The sequence below is a fragment of the Malania oleifera genome, chromosome 5, assembly GCF_029873635.1.
Source record: "Malania oleifera isolate guangnan ecotype guangnan chromosome 5, ASM2987363v1, whole genome shotgun sequence".
NCBI classification, from domain to species: domain Eukaryota; kingdom Viridiplantae; phylum Streptophyta; class Magnoliopsida; order Santalales; family Ximeniaceae; genus Malania; species Malania oleifera.
This window is the reverse complement of record NC_080421.1, coordinates 2167427-2184843: the sequence shown is the minus strand read 5'-3', so window position 1 is coordinate 2184843 and position 17417 is coordinate 2167427. Positions and strand designations below refer to the sequence as shown.

General features: G+C 38.8%; 2 protein-coding genes across 5 annotated transcripts in view; one reads left to right on the top strand and one right to left on the bottom strand.

The window, feature by feature from the left end:
- Positions 1–642, bottom strand: LOC131156583 (auxin-responsive protein SAUR64-like). Its single transcript, XM_058110394.1, has one exon. It carries the CDS (start codon positions 574–576, stop codon positions 130–132), a length of 447 nt encoding a protein of 148 aa, XP_057966377.1. The 5' UTR covers positions 577–642; the 3' UTR covers positions 1–129.
- A 2683-nt stretch (positions 643–3325) lies between these two features.
- The window catches only part of LOC131156582 (alanine--tRNA ligase, chloroplastic/mitochondrial), a 30628-nt gene continuing 16536 nt past the window's right edge, over positions 3326–17417 (top strand). Inside the window, exons 1-4 of one of the 4 annotated variants that reach the window (XM_058110389.1) lie at positions 3326–3720; positions 3810–3917; positions 4617–4825; positions 5693–5871. In XM_058110389.1, coding sequence (XP_057966372.1) covers positions 3597–3720; positions 3810–3917; positions 4617–4825; positions 5693–5871 — 620 coding nt within the window. In that variant the 5' untranslated portion in view covers positions 3326–3596. Of the gene's footprint in view, positions 3721–3809; positions 3918–4616; positions 4826–5692; positions 5901–17417 lie in introns of those variants that run through there. The other 3 variants (XM_058110391.1, XM_058110392.1, XM_058110393.1) reach the window with 3 other exon arrangements.

Genomic DNA, 17417 nt, shown 5'->3' with positions numbered 1-17417 from the left:
TGAGCTCATAAGTACTACTTTTCTATTAGAAAAGAACAATCAAAGGTGCAAGAAATTCTGGAAGCTTTTCATTGGGTGAATAAGCTAGAATTGTGTTTAAGAATATACAAGATCAAAACACGGTTTTCTTTAGAAAGTACATATTAGTGCTTGTTGATTTGTTTGTTCTTGTTGACTGTATGAAGAAGATGATAAGCAGCGGTTCGTTGTCAGTATCGACAGAAGTAATGCTTCGAGATCTTTAGCTGCATGCATTTGGATCAAAGCAACTGCATACTCTATGAACCACGCATCACATGGCAGTGTTATAGGCCCATCAGTGGGCAGTCCAAACTCCTCTTCTGCCATATTAAAAAGCTCTCTGAAGATGTCATTGTTAAGATATGGCAAGGGAATCACGAAGCGTTTCTGATCAACAGTGTACACAGTAAAGTGACCCTGATAAGCCATTGATGTGTTGAAGGCATCTACTTCCACACCCATGATTATTCTTGGCAACAGGAGTCTTCTTCGTCTGGTGATAGTTAGCTTCTGCCACTTCCTTACCATTTTGATAAGTTTCTTAGAACTTATCATGGTGTTTTCTAGTACTGGGAAGATTTTGATGAAGAAAAGTTCGGAGGAACCGGGATACTAGAATGCTGAAATGGTATTGTGTTGATGAATGCAAGGCAAGGAAAGTGGGTTATATAGTCACAAAGCTAGGAACAATGCAATAAATGTTGTTGTGTAATGCAGGGTAAAGGATTCAATGGCGAGGCAGAGCCATGTGTTTGTTAGAAGAGAAATTGGTCTTTTTTTGGTCTCTTCATTTATGTCTTTTTTGGTTTAACAACATGGCGGGTCCAAAGCATGTGGTCTGTAGCCCCACAAATTTGCAGACCACAAAACAAAGATAAGCTGGATCACATGAATCTGAATCCAGTGTTACGGATATTGCTGTTTTACGTACATCGATGAAGGCGTGTTCGGCAACTTGGTGGGAAAAAATATGCACAATTAGGCATCTTTGATCATACAACTGTATGTGGTGTGATGAAACTTGTTGAACCCAAATGCCTATAAAACAAGTTAGAAATGTATGTGTTAAAACTATAATAGATAGGGTTTTGATTTCTATCAGTTATGTTTTATGCTTACACTAAGTTTGAGAGTTTGGATCTCAGGCCTTGGATTTGGATTCATGTGGATTCAGACAAAACGTGCACAGTACAAAATTATATTGAGTTTCCTCCCAATCCACACAAATCCAAATTCAAGGCTCAAAAGGCATGCTCCCAAACACTACCTTATGCAGGTTGTAAGTCATTGATGATTGGTTATCATTCCTTTGTATATTCATTCTAAATTTTTTCTATTCTAATTTCTGTTCTAAGTGTTTGCTTGCCATCAAAATGATGAATACGTGGCACATCTATCTTAAGAAATGCCAATTTTCAAAGTAGGTTTGGGACAAATTCTCAAATGCAGTATTAGAAGGGCTTGTTTGCCTTGGCATCATGAAAATTGATTGGTTTGTCTAAAATGGAAACAAGGATGATGCAACGACAACAGCCACAACAGCTAGTGTTGCAGCTATGTTTCACCATATATGTTTCTAAGGAAAACAAAATTGTAATGAAAATTTTCCTTCCTAAACAGAAGATAATTTAGACTTTCTAAGGGCAAAGCTTCAAACAAGAAAGCAAAAAAAAATCCAAGAATGTATTACACTATAATAGTGTGGATCATTTACAAAATCCAACGTTTATTTGCTTGGTAGCTAGCCACATACTAGTAATCGTTGTCCTTGATGGAAAGAAGATAATGAGCAGTGACTTGCATCAACCGAAATAAGCAATGCTTTCTCTAATTCTTTGGTTATGCCTTGTTTAATGAGGGACACTATGTACTCCGTAAGTGCTGCACCAAATGGCAATGTAATGTGTCCATTACTCGGCAATCCAAACTCCTCCTCAGACATTCTAAGTAGTTCCTGGAAGACGATATTATTGAGGTAAGCTAAGGGAATCACAAAGCGAATCCTATTTGTAATGTAAATAACAAAATGACCTCCAAGCTGAGAATGTTTAGTAGTTTTGAACAATTACACATCGATAGGGGGGCAAAGAGTGTTATGTTATCCTTTTGGTTAAGTTGAGTTGTTGATAGACACATGTGAAAATATTTCAGGAGTCGTGCATATGCCTTCTCTATCGTTAGATGTTTGCCGTAATGATATTGACAATGTGAGTACGGTTCGCTGGTATTAGCTCACAGAGGAAGATGATGAAAATATGTGAAGTTCTCACCTACTTCAATAATACATAATTGAAGCAAGTTGTTTCAGAAAGCACATGGATTCAATTCATCATGGACGCAAAACCATGTGGTGGCTGGACAAATTGGACCTCCTGGACTTCTTTTGGTCAGCAGTGAACTGTGAAGTTGAAGCATGACCAAAATTTGTGCCATTGGGTTTAATGACATATGGGTCCAATCACCTTGGCCACCAGCTTTGCTTGTGTGTGTGAACACAGGATCCAGTGCACATTATTGAAGGAACAAGCAGACAGAACCTTCCCTGCACTAATGCAATTTGTTCATAAATATGAGAGTGAGAGAGTGAAAGAAAAGTAACATAATTTTCAACTACATTTTATCCAAATTTGCACAACTTTAAAACAAAATTTAGACTTTATGTTCCAAATACAGTACAAGTTTTAAGAAATCCAGTTAGTGAAGAAAAAAAAAAAACTTTTATTTACAAATATATACTTAATTTTACCACTTTTTAAAGTGCTCACGGATATCTTATTCTTTTCGAGTAATTTTTTTCTATTTTTTTTTTTTTGTATTCCTATTCTTTATAATTCTCACTTATTTAGAATGCCCATCAAACCATTCTCGGTTTTATTAGATTTAATACTTAAAATACATCAAAATAAATTTCTAAAAATTACGATTTTAAAAAGGTTATATTATATGAAATTCACATATAAAAAATACTTAAATTTGGAAAAATCTTGTGAGAATTCAGAATGAAAGAAAATTAGTTTAAATAAGGTATAAAATAGAAAAGAGCGTCAAAAAAATAAAAACAAAAATATTATTGATAAGGGAGAAGCACTTTAAATTGTTTGACCATTTGGAGTGTGATTAGGGGAAGTGAGTTAGTTTTATGGCATGAAAAGATGTAAAAATAAACATAAAATAACTTGAAATAAAATAGTAAAAAAGTTTTAATAATTCTTAATCCAATAGAGGAAATGTTCTCATTAAAGTAAATAAGCGTAAAAGAATTCATGTAACCTATCCATTCTACGAGGGCTTAAGGTTTCTTCTTGTTATTTTATTTTATTTTTTTCTCCACTTCTCGACCTGACAAGACCAAACTGTAAACAAATCCTCTAATCCCTTCTTTCATACGGTCATACTTTTGCATTCTAATGACAGTCACTCAGCCCTCTGTTATTACCCTAGCACAAACATGTGGACATCTTCATTTCTTCTTAATTTTCTCTCTTACCCTGTTTTTCTAACGCCAACATTTATAAAGCCAATTTGAAAAAATATAGATAAGAATGTGATAAGGGGTCTCTTGTTTTTGGAGGGCCATGGAAGGTTTGAAGCTGCCATGCTCTCTGCACGCTAGCTATGGCGGAAGAACTCTTACTCCAATTCCCACTTCAAGTTTTGTTCCCAGAAACCGACCCAGATGCAAACTTTCCCTTTCCGCCGGTAATTCTGCAAACTTTCTTAGTTTTGCGTAGGAGAGTTTTCCTGCTCAATTTTATTATGTGTATTGAGTTTAAGCATGAATGGTGCAGGTTCTCTAATAAGAACCCTAGGTATAATCTCTAGTTGCAATTTGCCTGGTGTGGTTTCAAACTCAAAGGGGGCAAGGGAAGTGGGGTTTACCACAAGAAGCTCGTCAGGTTTGTTATATTAATTTTGCATATTTGTTCCAAGAGCGCGTCGACTGTTTATCACCTTCATTTTGTTTTTGTATTTTTTTTTTAATTTTTTTTTAATTTTTTTAAAATTTTTTTTTAATTTTTTTTTAAGCTTTGTTTGGATTGAGAATTTTGTGAGAGAAAAGGAATGGAAAGAAAATAAGATAGAAATCAAATTTCCGTTGTATTTTTTTGCCTTTCTCAAATATGCTGAAGAATGAAATTCGAAAACTTAGTCTGATGTGATTGAAAATTAGGAAAAATTGAAGGTTAATGGCATGCAAAATAACTACACTGTTCTGTATATATATATATATATATATTCCATTTTCTTTAATTACCAAACAAGAAAAAGTAGGTTCATTCCTCCTTTTCTTTTATTGGATGAAGGATTTTTTGAGAGAAATGAAAAAGGACAGAAAAGAAGAATGAAATTAATTTTCTATTGCATTCTCTCTGTCTGAAATACTATTTAGAATTAAGACTTATTCAATTATGATTGAAAATTAAAGGTTAATGGGATGTAAAATGAAAAACTTGTCTATTGGCTTACTTCTTATTTTATTTTATTCTTCATTTTCCTTTATAGCCAAACTAGAAAAAATGGATTCGCTTATGTTTTCCTTTCATTCATTCATATTTTTCAAGTTGCAAACAGAGCCTTACTATGTCACATTTCAGCATCAACACAGCCTGCAACTGAGGAATTGGTGGAGGATAAACCAAAGAATCTTACTGTGAGTGGGGATTCCATACGCCGAAGATTTCTTGAATTTTATGCTTCTCGGGGCCACAAGGTACTTCCCAGTGCTTCACTTGTGCCAGATGATCCCACAGTTCTATTGACAATTGCGGGAATGCTTCAATTCAAGCCTATTTTCCTCGGAAAGGTACATTTTAGCAGTCTTCATTCATATAGAAATTAAAAAGCTACTTGAAGATAAGGTGAGCTAAAGTAGTTTCAACTCAAACACAGATGATGAGAGAACTTAGAATGTTTAAGCAATGTTAACTTTAATCATACAAAAGACATACTCTAAGAAAGCCATAAAATCCAGTCACAAAATGCTATGTTACTATGATTGGACTCCTCAGGCTTTGATGGGTGCCCTCAACCCTGTGCTCTGGTTGGCTAGTGGTTAGGTGTCAGTCTTAGGCCTAACTCCAGTGAGGTATTATCCGCTTTGGTCCACTGGCCTCGCAGTTTTGTCCTATAACAGGTGCCTCGTGTAGTTGGAGCCCAAACCATCCTTATAAGCACAAGATTTCCCTAGTACACATTTGATGTGGGACTGTGACAATAGGCATTCTCTCTGATAATAAATCTAGACTGCATGACTGGTGTATGCCATGGATTGGTATCTAAACCATAAGAAGCCAACTAGCCTGTTGGCATTAGGTGAAAGTTATCTTAGGAGCTTGAACCGTGCAAGAATTGGTATCCCTGGCCATAGATCAATTAAATGATTGCGATTATCTGAATTGGAAGGTTTCCTGTATTGTGTTCCAGCTCAAGCATAGTTTTTGTGGCCTGGACACAACTAATTAACCATGCATATTTATGGATTGACGTGTGAGGGAGAGAGCCCACACACCCACCCATACACAAATTTTTAATTGCTCCTTTTTATTTTGCATTGGCTCATACTGCTGCCAAGAACTATCTACCATCAATCATGGAAATTTGGAGTTGGTACCATCCATTCACTTTTGTAGAGTTTTGAACCTATTTGACATTATTGGCACATCCCCTTCAGGTACCTAGACAAGTACCTTGTGCCACAACTGCCCAAAGGTGCATACGTACAAATGATGTGGAGAATGTAGGTCAAACAGCTCGACATCATACATTTTTCGAGATGCTTGGAAACTTTAGCTTTGGAGATTATTTCAAGAAAGAAGCAATTAGATGGGCATGGGAGCTTTCAACCATGGAGTATGTATGAACATTTTAATTGATCATGGGTAATTAATCTCGAGATTGAAATTTCATGCAAATTATTTTTGGAATTATGGAAGTTTCTATCTATTCAAATTATGCATGAACTAATACTTGAGCGTAGTGATTCTTTGTTTTTTTGTATTTCACTGTATCCTTGTTTCTCTTTCAGAGACAGCTATCATCAATAGCTAGAATGTTGTTCTTTAACTTTTTAAGTGGCATGTCTGCATGAGTTAATAATGAGTTATACTGTATGGCTAAGAAAGGGGAGTTTCAGACATATTAATTGCAGAAGATCAATATTGTAGATTACCACATTACCTAAAAGCTTAAGCTGTTGGTTGTAGGGCAACAATGTAAATCTAGCCTTAACACTCCTCAGCACATGCAGCCCAATTCCATGTGGGGAGATAAACAATGATTAACACCCATGTTGGGAATATGATAGTTTTTTAACAAGCTTACGACAAATGTGGGCAACAAGCTTAAGCTGTCAAGCTGATAGGTTGTGGCCAATAATGCTATCAAGCCTTAACAGACATAAAGCTTCATCCATTCAGGTGCTCAATCAATGTTTTCATCACTATAAGACTATAAGTTTAGTTTTCTATTCCTGTGCCTCAACAATATTTTCACTTTCCAAAAGTTTTTCACTATTATTCACATAAAAATTATTGTTCTTATTGCTATCTTTTTTCAATCGTAAGGAGAGAATTACAACCTTGGAGAGGACAAAAGATTCTCATAGCAGAAAAAACAAAATAAAATGAGAAGAACACCAAAAAAGGAAATAAAAAACTAAACAAACCCGAATTAAGACAACCCCTCTTCAAGGCCTTTGCTTCATAATTGATAGAGCTCAGTAATCTTACTGGTTCTTGCTGACTTTCAGTTGCTTTTCTTTTAACCCCATCCAATCAAACTTCATTCCCTCCAGGATCAACCATCCACAATCCCACACATCTAGAATCTTTTTCATACCAACACCCTGTGCACTAACCTCCTCCATACGAATAGGTAATAATCTATTTCTTCATTGATTAGTCACTGCCAACTCTACACCCTTTCTCCCCTCCCCAAAGTTATTATTCACATCATAGTTATTCTACTATGATGCTTATGTGCCTTTTTTCTAAAAGACAGTATATATTAAAGGGCATCCAGGGGATGCCAACCCGAAGCATAGGAAATCAATCACCTGGAAGGGTGTCAAAAAATTGAAAATCACATTAAAGTCATTTGCCATGGGCCACTATGCTGACAAGTGACAGCAGTAAACCACTGCTCTTTGCTGAACTGAAGCGTTGAGATTCAATTTTTGAAAACTCTTCTATTCCTTTCTTTCCAAATGCATCAGTAAATTGCAAAGGGAATGAAAGACAAAGCCTTCTCTTTTCTTCTGTTGCTTGAATCCCTCTCCTAGCCTAGAGCTTCCCTCCAACAGATCTAGCGGTAACCCACTGTTGTCCAATAAGAGTGGGAGCCACATTCCAAATATTTTAAGTTCAGGGGAAGTTCAACATTTTCCAACCCATATTATACATCTTCAGCCTGCAGACATTCCAATAGGTTTAGGCCTGTGTGTTATGAGGACTGCTTGAATTGTAGCCATATTAATTTTAATGACTTGAATGCATTTTTAAAATTTTTGATCATGCATGCACATAAATTTGTTCAATGGCAGAACCATTTCTATCTGATTTCAGTAGTAGCTTTTGGATATTCCATTTGACAAAATAAAGTATGAGGCTTGCAGAACTAACAATGTTTTTCCATTTTATTAAACCTGGGTCTTATTATCCGTTAAATCAAGGCCATCATGTCTTTTTGCTCTACCTAGCTACAGTTAGTTTAGTTCTTTCATCCTTCCAGCACACCTTTAACCCAGTATGATGTAGTCTCCTCAACAATGTTATCATTTTCAAAACATTTTAAACAGACATTGAAATTTGATCTTCTACAAATTGGGTGGAATGCTGAAGTGGGAGTTAACATCACTCATTGGAGTCCTTGAACTGTGTCCCTGATTTATCATCAAATTGGGTGGGATGCTAAAGTGGGAGTGAATATCACTTATTGGAGTCCTTGAACTGTGTCCCTGATTTATCATTCATTTTTTTCCTAGTGTCCACGTACAAAGTTGGTAATGGAGTGAGAATTCATTTTTGGAAGGATCATTGGGTGGGGAAGGTGCCTTTAGCCTTTGTGTATCCTCATCTTTTTTCTGTTATATCTTCATGAATCCCCTATTTCTTTTTTTTCTTTTTTTCTCTTTTTGCAAGAGGATGAGCATTCTTGGGATTTCTATTTTTGGAGAAACCTCAATGATAGAGATTAACAAGTTGGCACTCTTGACGAATTTGCTGTACTCTTTCATGTAAATTTGGGGAGCAATAGAAGGGTTTGGAGCTTAGATTCTTCTAGGGAATTCTTTGGCAAGTCCTTTTTTTTTTCCGTTTTTGACTTGGGATCCTTGTAAAGAAACAGATGCTTCCGTAGTTTCAATGAATAATTTTCCACACATTTCATTGATAACAATTCTATCTTATATACACAATAGTTGAGGAGCTAATTTAGGAATTATACAAACATTGAAGCTAAATCTATGCTTACAGCTATAAATTCATACTTAGAATCTGTTACAAATATAGAATTAATGACAGAATATAAGACATGATTTTAGGCTAGACATGCTCTGTTTTGGTTTGATTATGATCCACGCATTCTTCCCTTATACGCCCCCGCAAGATTGAGCTTCCATTGGCAAGACCAATCTTGTTGCAGAGTATTTCCGTGTGCTGTTTTGACAAGGGCTTCGTTAACAGATCAGCTAGTTGATCTTGAGCATGTACATGTCTGACTTGGAGGCTTTGGTTTTGCACTAAGTCACGCACAAAATGAATATCGATTTGAATGTGTTTTATGTGGGAATGATTGACTGGGTTATAACTGTGATGTGTGGCTCCAAGATTATCACATAACAGCTGAGGGGAGTCTTTGACTGTAAATGCTAGTTCTTTGAAAAGAGTGGACAGCCACATTGTCTCGGAAGCCGCATTTGCTAGTGCCCGGTATTCAGCCTCTGTTGTGGATCGTGCAACTGCTCTTTGTTTCTTTGAGCTCCAAGAAATGGGATTAGATCCTAAAAAGCTGATATATAGGTTGACATGTGGTCATCAATATTTCCAGCCCAATCAGCATCGGAGTATGTCCTTAATACTGGAGTTCCAGCTTTGGTGATCTGAATACCATGAAAAATGGTTTGTTTTAAATAGCGGAGGAGCCTCTTGGTTGCTGTCCAGTGATTTCTAGTCGGTTTGTGCATGAATTGAGAGAGTTTGTTGACTGCAAATGAGACATCTGGACGCATCAGGGAAAGGTATTGAAGGCTACCAATGATTCTACGGAATTCTGAGCTGTCCACAGCAGCAGTGCCATCAACTAATTGAAGAGATTGAGTTGTAGAGAGAGGTGTTGAGACATCTTTTGCACCACTCATACTTGTGTTGGCCAAAAGTTCACAAACATATTTATGTTGTGATAGGAATAATCCTGCCCGGGTAGGGATCACTTCAATCCTTAAGAAAAAATGAAGGGAACCCATATTTTTGAGAGAAAACATGTCACCCAGCTGCTTAATAACAGAGGCCACAAAGTTTGAATTATTTCCCGTAATTATTAAGGACATACTCTGACGCTGATTGGGCTGGAAATATTGATGACCGCATGTCAACCTCTGCATATATCAGCTTTTTAGGATCTAATCCCATTTCTTGGAGCTCAAAGAAACAAAGAGCAGTTGCACGATCCACAACAGAGGCTGAATACCGGGCACTAACAAATGCGGCTTCCGAGACAATGTGGCTGTCCAGTCTTTATAAAGAACTAGCATTTCCAGTCAAAGATTCCCCTCAGCTGTTATGTGATAATCTCGGAGCTACACATCTCAGTTATAACCCAGTCAATCATTCGCACATAAAGCACATTCAAATCGATATTCATTTTGTGTGTGACTTAGTGCAAAACCGAAGCCTCCAAGTCAACATGTACATACTCAAGATCAACTAGCTGATCTGTTAATGAAGCCCTTGTCAAAACAGCGCACGGAAATACTCCGCAACAAGATTGGTCTTGCCGATGGAAGCTCAATCTTGCGGGAGCGTATAAGGGAAGAATGCGTGGATCATAATCAAACCAAAACAGAGCATGTCTAGCCTAAAATCATGTCACATATTCTGTCATTAATTCTATATTTGTAACTGATTCTAAGTTTGAATTCTATAGCTGTAAATTGTAACAGTAGCATAGATTTAGCTTCAGCGTATGTATAATTCCTAAATTAGCTCTTCAACTATTGTGTATATGAGATAGAATTGTTATCAATGAAATGTGTGGAAAATTATTCATTGAAACTACGGCAGCATCTGTTTCTTTACAGCGCGCCAGACAACATTGGTGGTGGCACTGCAGGCAGCTGAGCATCGAAGAAGAGAGGAAGATATTTGTGATTGTCTTGAGTTTTATGGTTTGTCACGAAAGGCACGGGTTTGGACAAGCTGAAGTGGTGTTGATTTTCATCAAACAACACGTGTTGTGAAATAAAGAATTTTTTGGTTTGAGGTTCAAAACACTGTATGCATTTTGGGTTGGGGAATAGCCAAGAAAAATGCATGCTTTGGATTTGGGCTGCATTTTATTGGAGTTATAGGGTCGTGTGAGAGGGTAGCAAATACACCCAAATTTTTTGAATTTCAAATAATTTGGTATTTGACCAAAGAGAGCTTCAAAAGGTGACTTTCCTTGGAGAAGAGATGTTGGTTGTCTGTTTATGAGGTAAAATGCTGTTTGAAAAGCATAGGGCCAATACGAGAAATCAAGATTTGCATCATGAAGAAGTTTAAGGCCTGTTTCAACTAGATGATGGTGACGACATTCGGAAACACCATTTTGTTGCGGGGTGTGTGGAGCAGTGGTATAGTGAGTTATGCCATGAAGCAATAGATATGATTTTAAAGCAATGAACTCACCACCATTGTTGGAGTAGTGTTTTGATGATTTTTTGAAAACGGGTTTCAACAAACTTTTTGAAGTGAGAGAAAATACTAGAAACACTGGATTTAGTGACCATTGGATAAAACCATGTATATTTTGTATAATGATCAACAAAAATAAGGTAATATTGTGATCCATCAATTCCTGTATAACTAGCGGGACCCCACACATTAGTGTAAATAATTTCAAGTGGCTCATGACTTTGGAGACTAGTGACACAAAATGGTTGTTGATGTGCTTTATTAATAGAACATGAACGACACAGTGAAGACAAATTTATATTCGATGAAATAGGAAGAGAAAAATTCTTGACAAATGATGGACTATTTTAAGAGAAGGATGCTCAAGACGCTTGTGCCATCCATCAATTGAAGTCCGTTCACGCACATTAGCAACCTTATTGGATGAGGACACCACCGTTGATTCTGGGAAGGTATAGATGCCATTGTTACATGCTCCTCTTAGTAGGATCGCCCCTGTGATCTTGTCCTTCACAGGAAAATGAAAAGGATGAAATTCAACAAACACATTATTTTGTTTGGTGAGATGATGAACTGAAATTAAATTTTTGCAAAGGTTTGGAACACAAAGAGTATCACACAATGTAAAAGTACGGTGAGGAGAGTGCAAAGCCAAAGAACGAATGTGTGAGACTGCCAAACCTGAACCATCACCGAGAATTACTTCGTCAGTTCCATCATATTCCGAATGAAAGGATAAACTTGAAAGATCACCCGTGATATTATGAGTAGAGGCCAAATCAAGTAACCAATTTTTGTCTTGTCCGATAGAGGTTGTAGCACAATTGATGGAGACGTTCTGTGAATTGAATTGAGGATAGGACTTGGCAATGTGACCCAATTGGTCACAAATTTGACATTTGGGCTGATAACGCCGATTTGAATTGTTGGGCTTGCTAGAGTTGTTGTTGAAGCGGCATCCATCACGTTGGGCTCCACTTGAGTTTCAGCCTGGGCTGGAGCCTTGAGACCCATGTTGAGTAGTTGGCCCATGATGCTTGGAAGATCACTGGTGACTCCCACCGTGTGTGGACTGCTTCGTTTTCGTGTAGTTTGCAAAGGCAACCATGTGTTGCGTTGCAGCTTCCAGGCGCCTCAGATACGCCTTATGTCCAACCAAAAAGATCGTGTAGCTCCTCAAAGACCAGTGATGACTCCCTGGCTCGAATTGGCACTACAATCTCTCGAAAGTCTGGACCTAAACCATTCAACACATAAAGGGTTAGGTCATGATCCGAAATTGAATGATCAATAATGGCTATTTGATCAGCCAAGGCCTTCACAGCATGGAGATAGTCTGTGATCGACTGATTGCTGCACTGGATTAAGGTGAGCTCCTCCTTTAACTGCATAGCACTTGTTTTTGATCGGCTAGCATATAGGGTTTTTAGCTTTTTCCAAGCTTCATGAGAGGTCTTTGCCATAGCAATGAGTGGTGTGATTGAAGGAGATGTGGAGACTAGAATGGCACTTAGGATAAGTTTATCCTATCGGACCCAGTGGGTCTTGCGTAGCTCATCAGCAGCGGTACACCAGCGGAATAGGGGCATTGAAGGGTGCCTTCGACATAGTCTGTGAATCGTAACCAATGAGGAGTGCTTCAAATTGAGCACGCCATTGAGGAAAGGTGGAGTGAGTTAATTTTTCATTGATTTGGGCAGTGATATTGAGAGCAATGAGTGGTTTATCTATTGTGGAAGAAGGTTGGGTGTGGAGGTTGAAGGTTGGATTTTGATCGGAGGAGGAAGACATTGTGGAGACTTGGATCGTTGGCTCGTTAGAGATTATGCTCTGATACCATGTAAAGAAACAGATGTTGCCGTAGTTTCAATGAATTATTTTCCACACATTTCATTGATAACAATTCTATCTTATATACACTATAGTTGAGGAGCTAATTTAGGAATTATACAAACGTTGAAGCTAAATCTATACTACTGTTACAATGTACAGCTATAGAATTCAAACTTAGAATCAGTTACAAATATAGAGTTAATGACAAAATATGTGACATGATTTTAGGCTAGACATGCTCTATTTTTGTTTGATTATGATCCACGCATTCTTCCCTTATAATCCTAATGCTTCCTCCATTTTCCCTGTACTCCTAGATTTGCAAAGATGAAGTTCCTTAAAAGTAATACATTTTACTTGGATTGCAATCCTTGAGAAAATCAATACCAATGATTTGCTTTAGAAGTCAAGACCTAATAAGAACCTAATGTTTGTGTCCTTTGTTTGAAAAGTGGGGAGACATGTTCACATCTATTTCTATAGTATGTCAGTATCCCTTAAGTTTGGCTGTTCAGAATATTTTATTTAAAATTTTTGGTGAAAACTCAGTTTGACCCTCCAGATTGAAGGCTTTTTTTTTGGTACTATTATGTTTAGGGGGTTTGGGAAGGGAAAGGATAAGAAAGCTTTGTGGTGATGTGTCATGAGCTAAGCTTGTTCAGGGCATCATGCTTGCCTATGACCGCTTATCTCGTGTGCTTGGGATGGGTTTCCATCATGTAAATACTAGTGTAGGGTTATTTTCTGCTAGTAGTTTATTTGTATGCCAAATATGATAGTATGACTCCTCGGTCACTTTGATGTTTCCTAGTGTCAGGATGATAATTACATAAAAATCTCTTTAGGGGAGGGTGAGCGTTCATCAGTCATTATAAAACTCACTAGCTATTGTCAATGTGTTTAGCCTACTTGCCTCCTTCGCTAAACACACAATGTTAACGGAGGTGTTGTTAATGAATTACGTTTGCTTCAATGTTTACTGCTTGCTTGCCACGACTTTCATGAATTAATTACTGTTTCCGCTGCCATTTGATTGAATGCTAATGAAAGTGTTTCGTGGATGAATGTTGGTAAACGATAGGTTGGCTAGTTAAACAAGAGGGCTTTAGCTAACGCCGCACGGCCCATCACAACGGTGTGAAAATAGTCGGGCCGTGACACTTGTTAATAGAGCCCAAGGTTGAGCTGTTACGTGAATTTAATTGCCTTCGTTGTGGGATTTGGAAAGCTTTGATAAGTGACCATGACACCAAACAATGCTGAGAGGATCAGCGTGTTGGAAGCACAAGTTGAGACAACAGCCAACACTGTGGCCATGGAGGTGGCCCAGATGAGAGAACTTGTTGATGAAGTGATGGGATCACAAAAGCATCAAGTAGGTTTGATAGGCGACATGTCAGAGGACTTTCACTATACAGTTGAAACTTTGCAATCGCGGATGGTTGATCTGGATGCAAAAGTGAATCTGATGATTCTTGCTATGGGGAACTCCAACACTCCGGGAGTTAGCAAGACCAAGGTACCATAATCCAGGACGTATGGGGGTGCTCGAGATGCCAAGGAGTTTAGAGAACTTCTTGTTTGATGTGGAGCAGTACTTTCACGTTGTGAGGATGGCCTCAGAACAGGCAAAGGTGAATAATACGACCATGTACTGGTTGGTGATGCCAACTATGGTGGCGTACCAAGTACCAAGAGATTGAAACTAGACGCTGTGTAGTTTATAGTTGGGCAGACTTGAAAAGAGTGCTCAAGGCCCAATTCTTTCTTGAGAATGTTGAGTATAATGCGAGAAGAAAACTAAGAGATCTCAAGCATACGGGGTCAATTAGGGAATATGTGAAACAATTTTATGCTTTGATGTTGGATATTCGGGATATGTTGGAGAAGGACAAGTTGTTCTATTTTCTGGAGGGGATGAAACCATGGGCAAAAACTGAACTTCATAGGCAAAGGGTTCAAGACTTGTCAACTTCACAAGATGCTGCAGAATGCTTGACTGACTACGCTGGTGATGATACCGCTTCGTCCAAATGGTTTGGTGGAGAGGGAAACGGTGGAAAGTCTTTCAAGAAAGGCAAACCCAAGAGTGGGGGAGCCGACTCTAAATCATCAACCTCAAAGGAAGCTTTGTCGTTTCAAGGGTTCAACACACCCAATGGAAAGGGGAAGAGTAAAATTTCGTGCTACTTGTGTGGTGGACCTCATAGAGTGAGTGAGTGTCAACACAGGGGATTACTCAATGCTTTACAAGCTTCCACTTCGAGAAAAGAGTTGGAAAGCGAGGAGGAAGAGGATAATGCTCCGAGGGTGGGTTTAGTGCGGTTGGTGAGCACATTGGAAAAGCAGGCAAAAGCAACAAAAGTTACATGAGCAAAAGGGTTAATGTTTGTGGACTTGAGGATCAATGGGAAGAGTACCCGCGCTATGGTGGATACGGGGGCTACTCACAATTTTGTTTTGCAGTTGGAAGCATGAAGACTCAACTTATCCTTAGAGAAGGATACAGGACGCATGAAAGCAGTTAACTCTGTGGCTCAACCTACTTCGGGAGTAGCCAAGCAAGTGGCTGTAAAGTTTGGATAGTGGGAAGGTCATGCGAATTTCACAGCGGTGCCATTGGATGACTTTCCAGTCATTCTAGGAATGGAGTTCCTAAGGGGGACGAGGGCAGTGCTGATGCCTTCGGCTGGTTCCCTGTGTTTGATGAGAGATCACTCGTGCATGGTGCAAGTTGTTGCAACGAAAGGAGATGACGGGAAGTCCCTTTCAGCCATACAACTCAATGAGGGATTGGGTTAGGGTGAGTAGACACGTCTAGCCACGGTGGTGGTAGACAAAGAAGTAGGCCAAAAGTTGGAGCTTATGACCATCCAAGTGGTGTTGGATGAGTACAAGGAGGTGTTGCCGGATAAGTTGCCTCACAATTTTCCTTCACGACGGACTGTGGAGCATGAGATCAACTTGTTATTAGGAGTGAGACCACCTGCTAAAGGGCCATGTCGGATGGCGCCTCCAGAGATAGTAGAGTTGGGGAAACAGCTTGATGAAGTGGAAGCAGGATGTGTTCGCCCTTCCAAAACACCGTTGGGAGCATCGGCGTTGTTTTAGAAGAAACATGAAAAGCATCTGCGGAAGGTGTTCGACAGGCTGAAGGGAAACAGTCTAGATGTGAAGAAAGAGAAGTTCTCTTTCGCTCAGTGGAGTAACAAATTCCTTGGTTATGTGGTTGAACAAGGTCGTATCCGGAGGGGTATGGAGAGGGTAAGGATGATTCAAGAATGGAAGATCCCCACGACAGTGAAGGAGTTGCGTTCCTTTCTTGGCCTTACTTGATATTGCTGGAAGTTTGTTGAGGGGTATTCGTAGAGAATGACTCCAATGACAGGACTACTGGGGAGGTATTATTGGCTGCACATGCGGGATGATGTGGTTGATTATACCAGAACTTGTCTCATTTGCCAACAAGACAAGGGGGAGCGAAAGAAGTATGGTACTTTCATGGCCACACCAAAGTACTGTTCGGCAGAGGAGACGACACAATTGTTCCTTGTGACAATTGTGAGATATTGGGGTGCTCCCCAAGTTATTGTTTGTGACCGAGACTTAATGTTCACTGACAACTTCTTGATAGAATTTTTTAGGATATTTAGGTCGCATCTTGACATCTCTTCGAGTTATCACCAACAGACAGACGGACAGATGAAGAGATTCAGAGAGCTGCTAGATGAGTACTTGCGTCATTTTGTCAACGACAACCAGGAGAATGGCGTGCAATTACTTGATGTGGCTCCGTTCTGTGGCAATGCCCAAAGGAGCTCAACAACCAATAAGAGCCCTTTTGAGCTTGTTACAGGCTAGCAGCCATTGTTACCTCACACAATGGGCGAGCCGTACAGATGAAAGAGTCTCAGGGTGTACATCTTCACCAGAGAATGGAGACAGAATGCAAAGTTTGCACGAGACTATCTGGGGAAAGCTTCTAATCAGATGAAGAAGTGGGCAGATCAGGGGAGAAAACTGCAGTTTCATGTCAGCTGCCTCAGGCTGTTCAGCGCTGACACCAATGACCTAAGCAGAAGTTAGTCCAATAGAGTAGAGTTGAAGACAGTGCAACCTGAAAGACATGACGTTGAAGAGATCCTTGCAGATAGAAAGTTCATATCCTCAAGGAAGAAGTGGCAGAAGTTCCTAGTGAAGTGGAAATGCCTTGATGACAAAGAAATAAGCTAGATTTCTGCATAAGATTTGAAGCCGTTCATGGACAAAGTTAAAATGTACCTAGCGCCAAAGTCTACGAGGACGTCGACTGCATAAGTGGGGGAGAATGTTGTTCAACATATACCTCTTCATTAATATACCCATTCAAGAATGCACTTTTGACATCCATTTGATATAACTTAAATTCTTTGTAGGAAGCATAAGCTAACAACATTCTAATAGCTTCCATTCTAGCTACGGGGGCAAAGGTTTCATCGTAATCTATTCTTTCTTCTTGATTGTACCCCTTTGCTACAAGTCTAGCTTTGTTTCGAGTGATTATACCATTTTCATCTTTTTATTCCTAAATACACATTTAGTTCTTATGATCAAATGATTTTCCGGTTTGGGTACTAATTTCCATACTTGACTTCTTTCAAATTGGTTTAATTCTTCTTGCATTGCAACTATCCA